Source organism: Leptidea sinapis, chromosome Z, assembly GCF_905404315.1.
Source record: "Leptidea sinapis chromosome Z, ilLepSina1.1, whole genome shotgun sequence".
In the NCBI taxonomy this organism is placed as follows: Eukaryota; Metazoa; Arthropoda; class Insecta; order Lepidoptera; family Pieridae; genus Leptidea; species Leptidea sinapis.
The window spans coordinates 36,409,313-36,419,633 of NC_066312.1; the positions used below are offsets into that span (position 1 = coordinate 36,409,313).

The following is a 10,321-nucleotide window of genomic DNA, read 5'->3' on the forward strand; positions in this document are numbered from 1 at the left end:
ATAGGGATCCAGGGACCAGCTGTTTCCAGATTAACTCTACTCTTAAGCTCTTCCTGTATAGGCTTTTAATTACTCTTGAATATTGGTTGTCCACATTATGTGTTGGTAGAGTTTCCTAGGTATAGTTATGTGACACTGAATCGAATGGTTTTTTGGAATCAATATATGCTAAGTACAGTGGTCTATTTCTCTCTTGACATTTGTCGATGAAGTTCGAGTGTGTGAACTAAACTCTTCCGACCCCTGCCTGTTCATCAGGTTGTCTTGTTTCTAATGTGGAGCTAATTGTTTTGGTAAGGATTGTAGAAAATAGCATATCGTAGTTATGTACTCGGCAGCAGACTTATAGTCTCTACTTCCCAATATCATTCGGGTAACCTTATTATATAACAGAATTATGTTAGATTACCTCCAAAATCATGGAGAGCATAATTAACCGCAGCTCTTGGTATACCTAGAGGGTCAGCAGTTGATCGACGACCGACAGTACGGCTTTCGCCATGGTCGATCGGCAGGTGATCTTCTGGTATACCTAACACATAGATGGGCGGCGGCTATCGAAAGCATGGGGAAGGCCTGGCAGTTAGCCTGGATATAGCGAAGGCCTATGATCGTGTATGGCACAAGGCGCTTCTCGCAAAACTTCCATCATTTGGGCTTCCCGAGAGCTTATGCAAGTGGACCTCCAGCTTCCTCACTGGGCGCAGTATACAGGTCGTTATCGACGGCTATTGCTCGAATCCCAAGCCCGTGAACGCTGGAGTGCCCCAAGGCTGTGTGCTATCTCCCACACTGTTTCTTCTGCATATCAATATTTTGGACACCTCCAACATACATTGCTATGCAGACAGCACGGGCGATGCCATATACACGGACCATGCAGGTCTCTCTAGGGAAATCGTCGACCAGTGCCGGAAGAAAGTTGTCTTCTATCGAGTCCTCTCTTGAGAAGGTCACGGAATGGGGTAAATTGAAGCTTGTCCAATTTAACCCCCAGAAGACCCAAGTTTGCGCGTTTACCACTAAAAAAAACCCATATGTCGCTTCACCGCTCTTCGACAACACTTCCCTTACGGCCTCGCGTAGTATCGGATTGTGGGTCTCGATATCTCGAGCGATTGCCAATTCCGCGGCCATCTGGAGAGCAAAGCCAAATTGGCTTCGAAGAAACTGGGCGTCATAAATAGAGCACGGCAATACTTCAAGCCGACCCATGCCGACATGGGTACCTTCAAAAAAGCGCGTACACCTTCCTTAAAGGCCGGCAACGCTCCTGTGATTCCTCTGGTGATGCAAGAAAATATGGGTGGCGGTGGTCACTTAACACCAGTTGACCCGTACGTTCGTTTGTACTCCTTTTCCATAAAAAAAATATTAGTGTATTAATGTGACCGTTAATATGAATCACGTGACCAGTTTTGTATTCTTAACTCAATTTCGACATGATTGTGGTTTGGAACGTTTTTCTGGAATTACGCTCGTTTGTCCTCAAAAAACAAAAACAAACTTTATTTTTACATCAAAGTTTTATGTATTCCTAGGACCGTATCTTTACAATAAACTAAACGCAATAGCAAACATCCATCCCCTAAATTATATTAATTGTAAGAAGGCTCTTGATAAAGCACTTCAAAATATGTCCTATGATGATACAGAAAAATTACGAATAGTGATAAAATAAACATTATCTATATTTTATTTATATTAGTTACTTTGAAGACATTGTTTACAAATACTTAATCTGTAAATTAATTTATACCTTTTTACTTTATTAAAATTCTCTTCTTTGTGATTATTTAGTTTTAATATAAGCTCTTTACGCCTGAAACACAGGTTTACCTAGTTCAGGAATAGTGCTAACTACCTTTTAAGTAAAACTTGTATTATTATTCTTACTTTGTATTTTAATATTCTCTTAAATAAATTGAATTGAATTTACAGAATTTAATATTGCTGAGATATTTTACAGAACTTGCTGAGTATTGTACATAAGTTTTAGTTACAGTTAATCTAATACTGAGCCTAACTAAATATGTGCAAGGGGTTTTAGTTTAGAGGGTTCAGGTGAACACACGTAATCTATGAGGAAAGTAAATAAATGCACGGTCTGTATATAAGCTGTTTGTTTATTGATAATCGCGGGCGGACGCTCAGTCGATGACGGTGACCTCCTCCTTGACGAAGAACTCGACCGTCTCCTCGACGGCGTCCCCGGCGGCGCCGCGCGCGTCTGTGTCCACGTAGCCTCGCAGCTCCAGGCGGCGCGCGCGCTGCTCGCCCCAGGCAGCCGCGCGCGCCTCGCGGTACTCCGAGTACTTCTTCATCTGCTCCGTGCGCTTGGCCACCAGCTCCTGCGGACAGGACGGCCGTGTACTGAGCCGCTGATCACATCACACGTTACCTTGCTCGCCTTGGTGCGGCGCATGCGATCTTTGGACTCGAACTGCGGGTAGTTCTTCTTGATCTCCTTCTGCTGCTTGTCCGAAAGCGGAGTGTACTGACCTGACCACATCACTCAAAGAGCACACGTTACCTTGCTCGCCTTGGTGCTGCGCATGCGGTCCTTGGACTCGAACTGCGGGTAGTTCTTCTTGATCTCCTTCTGCTGTTTGTCCGTGAGCGGCGTGTACTGAGCTGACCACGTCACTCACAGGGGACACGTTACCTTGCTCGCCTTGGTGCTGCGCATGCGGTCCTTGGACTCAAACTGCGGGTAGTACTTCTTGATCTCCTTCTGCTGCTTGCCCGTGAGCGGAGTGTACTGACCTGACCACATCACTCAAAGGGCACACGTTACCTTGCTCGCCTTGGTGCTGCGCATGCGGTCCTTGGACTCGAACTGCGGGTAGTTCTTCTTGATCTCCTTCTGCTGCTTGTCCGAGAGCGGAGTGTACTGACCTGACCACATCACTCAAAGAGCACACGTTACCTTGCTCGCCTTGGTGCTGCGCATGCGGTCCTTGGACTCGAACTGCGGGTAGTTCTTCTTGATCTCCTTCTGCTGTTTGTCCGTGAGCGGCGTGTACTGAGCTGACCACGTCACTCACAGGGGACACGTTACCTTGCTCGCCTTGGTGCTGCGCATGCGGTCCTTGGACTCGAACTGCGGGTAGTACTTCTTGAGGTTCTTCTTGATCTCCTTCTGCTGCTTGTCCGTGAGCGGCGTGGGCGGGCGCGGCCGCCAGTGGAACTGCGCGAAGCCCTCCTTCATGACGCGGCGCAGAATCTTGCCCTGGAAGGACCAGATGTAGTAGCCACAGTCCATCTTGCACTTGAGCGAAGACACGCCGGTCACGACGTAGCGGCCGGTGGGGTCCCACTCGATGCCCGACATCTGGTAGTGGTCGGCCACGTTCATGATGGTGAAGTCGTTGGTGTCGAGGAACTCGAGCGCACCGCCCGTCAGCCCGAAGTTGGCGAGCACCACGAACTGGCCGGCCGGCGACCAGAACACGTGGTTGTACGAGCCGCTCAGCTTGCGCACCAGCGAGGGCGCCTGCCCCGTGTTCACCTGCGGGAAGACAAACGATATGAGTGGCAGCACGGCGCGCAGCACACGGCACGAGCGGACTCCGGCGGGGACGTACCTGATAGAAGCTGATCTGTTGGTTCGAGTTGTCTCCGTGGATGATGGCGAACTTGGAGCCGACCGGCTCCCACGCGAAGGCCTGGATAGGCTCCTTGATCTCCACGCTGTCCACGGGGATCTGCTTCTCGCGCATGTGGAAGATCTCAAAGTTGTAGTACATGCCCGAGTACTTGAGCTCGGTCTTGTCCTTCCTGAGCTTGGAGTAGCGGTCCACCTTGACGCACAAGTAGTCGCCGCTCTTCTGCCAGTGGATCTTGCAGTCGGCCACCGAGAACAGGTTCTTGGAGCGGATCTCGGTGCGGTTGGGCAGCTCCAGCAGCGTGACCCGCGCGGGCACGTCCTTCTCCTCGGCCACCCAGTAAGCCAGCACGGTGTCGGTGGGCGACCACGCGAAGTCTCTGATGCCCGGGATCTTGATGGACTTCTTGTCGAGCAGCCCGAAGCCGGGCGTCTCGTACACGGATAGCATGTCGGTACCGAGCCGCGCGAAGAAGCGGTCGTCCTTGCTCCAGCGGAAGATCGGCCATGTCACGTACTCCTCGGGCGGAGGAAAGCTGCGCTTCTCCTGCCCGCTCCTGGTGAACAATATTCGGTATAGTTACTGACTGAGTCGACCTCGACGCGCAACTATCACATTAACAAATGAAAAAAATAAAAAATAAACAACCATCTTCAAAAACACTACATACCAATGGGAGGCACCTTTGCACAGGATGCCGGCTAGATTATAGGTACCACAATGGCGCCTATTTCTGTCGTGAAGCAGTAATGTGTAAGCATTATTGTGTTGCGGACTGAAGGGCGCCGTAGCTAGTGAAATTTGTGGGACTTAACATCTTATGTCTCAAGGTGACGGGCACAGTTGTAGTGTCGCTTAGAACTTTTGGGGTTTTTCAAGAATTATTATTGGAAACCATTGTATCTATATAAAATAGCCCCTTCTAGTCTCGCTAATGTAACTATATTATTACCCCATTATTTAGCAGATATTAACTATTTTTTGTGTGTTAGTCAAGTAAGTTTATTTTTAATGTTATTCTTGAAATACTATTATTGGAAACCATCCTATATATGGTATAATATTAGTACATATTATATTAAGCGGCTTGTTGACAGTACTACTAGGCACATTATTTATTGCAATAAACTGGATCCTTTTCTCAATAATAACATAAATGATGGCTTCTAGAAAGAAGTATCTTATAGTTAGTTTCATAAATATATGTACTCTTGGCACTGGACAAGAAGAACTACATGTTGCTGTTAATTGTCATGATATTGATGTGTTGGGACTAAATGAAACGTGGCTTAAGAATGGAGAAGAGGGCCGCGCGCCTAAAGTTTCTAATTATCGCCTGGCCCACAATCCACGTTCACGACATTCTATTCTCGGGTTCTATATAAAAAATAACCTTAAAACTAGAGTATTAAAACATCCCAGCTGCAATGATATCGAACAAATGTGGATAAGCTTAGGCATTGGTGGTGAAAAGCTTGTAATTGGCACTGGCTACCGTTCACCATGGCAGAACACTGACATCTTTATTGGAGCATTGCATGACTCACTTATAAGTTTCTCTTGGGTTGACAACATAATCCTAATAGGAGATTTAATATCGACATTTTGGACAAAAATTCTTTAAGATACAAGAAGCTGATGGACTTTTCAGCTATCACGAATTTGTCGCAACATATACACAAGCCAACACACTTTTCAGTCCATGGGGAAACCTTATTGCATTTAGTTTGCACCAATATGTCTTTAAGGCGTGTTACAGTGGAACATATTAGTAACCTAAGCGATCACTCTTTTATTTCATGCGAAGTAAATGTAGCGAAGGAAAAGTTCATTCCTAAACACATAATCTATAGACTTATAAGACTAAAAGACATTGATCCAATCTTATTCAATGACTTTATAACTCAAATTAACTGGGACTCTTTTTCAGATGTTGAAGACTTAGACAGCTATGTTTCTAATTTTAATTACATCTTGATTTCTATATTTGATATACTTGCTCCAGTAAAAATCGTAAAAATAAAAAATCATGCGTGGATCACGTACATTATAAAGCAAATTAATGAAACGTAGGGATGAAGCATAGTAGTAGGGGAAAAAATAATAACAAACATAGCAAAGGGGAAACTGTACTTCCAGACCTCATGTGTATGGCGGATGAAATTAATAATCATTTCCTGGATGTACCTGGGAATAAAATTGCACCTGCTTCTGAAATTGATTATTACCTAAACCATAAGATAGGGGATTTCACATTCTCTATTAGTATAGTGTTAGAATCTGATATTATTAAACATCTTCAAAGTTTACATTCAAATGCATTGGGGTGTGATGGAATTTCATTAGACATGTTGAAGTTATGTCTACTAAGTAATATTAAAACAGATTTAATCAATCTCTCCAATGCATCATCAACTTATCCATCAATCTGCCTGGCGTAAATCCCTAATATGTCAAAGACTACAAATTCATCTTCTTTTAAAGACCTCAGGCCGATTAGTATTTTACCATGTATATCAAAAGCCCTAGAAAAAGTAATCTGTGAACAGCTCAATAGATTCTTAGAAAAAAATAATCTACTTCCACAGTTACAATCTGCCTTTAGGAAATATATGAGCACAACTACTGCATTACTAGATGTGGTTGATAATGATCTTGAAGCCCAGGATAGAGGAGAGTGTACTATTTTGATTTAATTAGAAAAATTATAGTTTTGCAAGAAATATTCTTATCTCTTTGGGGTTTATCACTAAAGTGCCGACCACGATAAGTCGAGACAATCTATTATTCTAAAAATGAGAGCTGGGGCAGTACACATGCAATATAACAAATGCTCTTAACAATGCCTATTAATATATTATAAGGCAACACTGATGTGTATCATTCAAATATTATGTTGTCTTATTGTAAATTGTAGTTAATACTTTGTATTGTAAAATAACGTTGCATCACTAATTTTGTGTAGCAATCTGTTTTGATATATTAATATGAAGTTTTTTTTAGATAAAGTTAAATTACTGGGCGTATGATAGCCTAAAATGAGCATTCCCCTTTATTAGTTAAAATATTCTTACCGGGATATACTTATTGTATTTACTCTTGGACTCACGGCAGTCTTCCGCAAAAATGACAATAATAGGAAAAGAAAATGGATGAGGAGGGAGTAAATCTAAGCGGAAGGGGAAGAAGAAAGAAATAATAAAAATAAAGAAACAAGTCGATAAACCACAGCTGTCGTGCTTCAGCACCCAATGTGTAAATAAGCAAGTGTGTAATGGTAAGTGATATGATGGTTGTTCACCTAATATCCCATATGATGAGTTTCTTGTCTTCGGGCCTCTCCGGCGTGGCAGCCGCGGTGGGAGAGAAGGTGACGATGTAATTCTCGCAGGGAGAGAATGAGATGAAGCGTGCCTCGGGGTGGTAGAACTTCTGAAACTGGGCGAACTTTGGTCCGGACCATAGTGCCACGCCGCGCCAGTGGAACGTGGCCAGGTACGTGCCCAGCGGCGACCACACTGCGTACGTCTCCGTCCAGTTCTGTACAGATAGTACATCATTCATTACAATTGTACTTCTTATTACATCACTCACTACATATTATAAAACAAACTCCTCCACCGCTTCTGTCTGTTCACAATATACTCAAAAACTACTGTACCAATTTTCATGCTCTTTTCACCAATTGACTGCGTTAAGTATATAATTTGTTAAATTTTTGTATATATAAATGATATTTGTTGGAGATATAGGACAAAAATAAGTCATCCGGGAGCTTTCAATGAAAAATTATTGAAATTGTGTTCTTATATAGGTCTACAGAAACGTCCACCGTGGCATATATATATGTATCTCTTAAGGATACTATATCTATTTCAATACATTAAAAAATTGGCAATTATAAAGTGACTAGCTGACCCCGCAAACATTGTATTGCCAATTAAAGTAATAAAAAAAATTCAATGATTAATGTTTTTGGGGTATAAAAATAGATGACATACAGACCTACCAAATCCATCATACATTAAATTTATCGTACTACAATAATTATTGTATTTGATTGCCATCTTGCAACCCTGTGGTGGAACTGGATGGAACAAAATAATATTATAAAAAATGTGATTAAAAAACAGGGGTTGATTGTAGAAGGGTGAAAAAGTTTGCAGTTCTATGTATTTCTCCAATATTGGATCATAATAAAATAAAATTAAAAAAAAGGTAGATATCGGCCAATACTCAGACCTACATTGCTTGACATTTTATGCATTAAATTACTTTGTTAGACAATTTAACAAGAAAATGAATTGTATATGTAATATAATGTTGAATACAGATTCAGATCTGTAAATACAATACAATCTCTAAATGTGGTGACAAGCAGAGCACTCGGCAGGCAGACAAGTGCAGCTGTTGTTGAAGGGTACATCATGATCAATAACTCTACCAGAACTCATTAAGCATATTTACAATTTTTATAAAACAGATAAACTTATTTAAGTAAAGAATACAATTTACCGGCCTCTCCTGCAGCATCACAGGTTCTGGGAGTGCATTTTGCCACACCTGCAGTGCCACACCAGTACCAATACCCACAAGAAACTGATCATATGCATCAGGATCCATCAAATACCACTGTAGGTCGGACTGAACCTTAAAAGGCTGAGGGGCTGGCGGTTCCCACTCCTTAGGTATTTCTGCATATCTGTACATTTACAACATATTAATTACATTACAATTACTATCAGACTATGTTTTTAAAGTACATAGACATACACACATATACATACACATGTACTATCTATTATTAATAGGAAGCTATAATTCTATAGAGATTATTGGTTAGGTACTTACTTTTGAAAATCTGTAAAAAGGTTTACTAAAAATGTATGTTGCTTGTCTAATTTACAATTATTTGTTGCCTGTACTGCTTCAGCAGCGTTCTGTGGATTGCTGTACTCGAGAAATATATAACCGATGGTGACGCCATTTTCATTTGTTGGATAATATTCATTTACAATTTTTCCGAACTTGCTAAATATTTTAGTAATAACACTTTGAAGCTTTTCCAGACGCTCCGGTCCGACTTGCGGGCAACCATCCACCACTATCACGTTTTCATAACCGTCTGATTCTTTTGGTTTTTGTGCTAATAAGTCACCTAACAACTCTGCAACGTCAAAATAAGGTTATAATTTTCAATGCTGCACTACTGCTACAAAAAATTAATTAAACTACAGAAGACACCGGTCACATAGTACATTGTAGTCGTACTATGCATATCATTGATTTTAAGACTACAAACTGTAAAAAAACAGACTAAAAACTGTATAAATTGTATTTACACAAAAAATCGCATAAGGCAAAAAGACAACCTCTACGGAGTCACGCATTACCTTCGTCGGATATATCATCTATATACCCCTCTGGATCATCAAAATTTGGTTCTTCGTCGAAATTTTGTTCTTCATTGTCACAAGGAGGATTAGGATTTACTCTATCGTCGCTCTTTTTCTTTGCCATTTTGACGTTTTTATGTTTTTAAATTCCAAAGAACTACACGCCATTGACTCTCGATCGAAAATGCGTACCTACCTATTGCGCATATAATTTTAGATAGACACATATGAACAATTTTTTTTTTGGGATTTTATGATATGGTAACTGAGACCTTTAAGTTCAGTCTTTTATTATTATCTAAATACTAGCTGACTCGACAGACGTTGTTCTGTATATAATAAATAAAATAATGTTTTTATATGAATTTGTCAATAATATATCATAACATCAAAAATTACTCCGTAAAATATGCACCCTGCTGTCGTAATGAAATTGTTTAATAGCAGAACTGTCAATCCGTGCGTCAATAAATTCTCTCATAGAAATTATGTATGGCCATATCAAAGGAAAAACAAATTTGTTGTTTTTATTTAATTTAGCAGCATTTTCCTATTTATTCACGTTTTAAACTTTCCCTGGACTTCCACAAATAATTCAAGACCAAAATTAGCCAAATCGGTCCAGGCGTTCTCGAGTTTTAGCGAGACTAACGAACAGCAATTCATTTTTATATAAATATATATATATAGATAGATAGAGAGGAAATGAAATCAATTAAGCGTCAAAATCTACCTTCCGTTCGATATATTTTTCGTATACAATCAAAAATTCAAAGAGCCTGGGAGCGGTTACTCTATTCAATTCCCAATCAAAGAAATTAACACAGATGCAAAAAAAAAATTAGAATGTCTCTCAATAATCCAGTATTCTTTTATAAAGCTAACAATGATGAAGCACCTTATAAATTAATTTGTTATATAACCATAGAACTATTGAAAAATACTTTATTGATTTAAAAGAGGGATTTAGTTTCTTGTATGTTCTTCTCCACGATCTCTTCTTTTCTAAACAATGGTAGATTTATTACTTAAATATTTTTAATGACTATTCAAAAGCGATTAGTTTAAGCCTTTTTGAATAAAGTTTATTTGTCTTTGCAATAAATTATACTAACAAATTACTATATGATTTATGAAAATATTAATAATTTGAATCTTTTATCTTATTAGCATATGGATGTAACAGAGACACGAGATACGATCTGTCTGTAGATGACATCACATTACTTTCGATATGAATGTGTATAATGTTACACACACAGATTAGACAGAGTATCGACATGAAATGTAATCAAGTTTATTTATGCATTTCGGTAA

General features: G+C 40.3%; 1 protein-coding gene across 3 annotated transcripts; it reads right to left on the reverse strand.

The window, feature by feature from the left end:
• Positions 1-2,106: 2,106 nt before the first annotated feature.
• On the reverse strand, positions 2,107-9,207 carry LOC126978577 (eukaryotic translation initiation factor 3 subunit B). Of its 3 annotated transcripts, none has more exons than XR_007732639.1 (8): positions 9,002-9,207; positions 8,460-8,775; positions 8,124-8,310; positions 6,910-7,148; positions 3,588-4,164; positions 3,062-3,511; positions 2,666-2,797; positions 2,107-2,351 (listed from the first exon to the last, which is right to left on the reverse strand). XR_007732639.1 is itself a non-coding variant. In XM_050827529.1 (7 exons), the coding sequence occupies exons 1-7, from the start codon at positions 9,126-9,128 to the stop codon at positions 2,151-2,153; spliced, it is 2,097 nt and encodes a 698-aa protein (XP_050683486.1). In that variant the 5' UTR covers positions 9,129-9,207; the 3' UTR covers positions 2,107-2,150. The 3 variants fall into 3 exon arrangements, 1 of the variants encoding a protein (XP_050683486.1); XR_007732640.1 differs by having other exon boundaries at positions 2,930-3,511; XM_050827529.1 differs by lacking the exon at positions 2,666-2,797.
• Between the last annotated feature and the right edge of the window lie 1,114 nt (positions 9,208-10,321).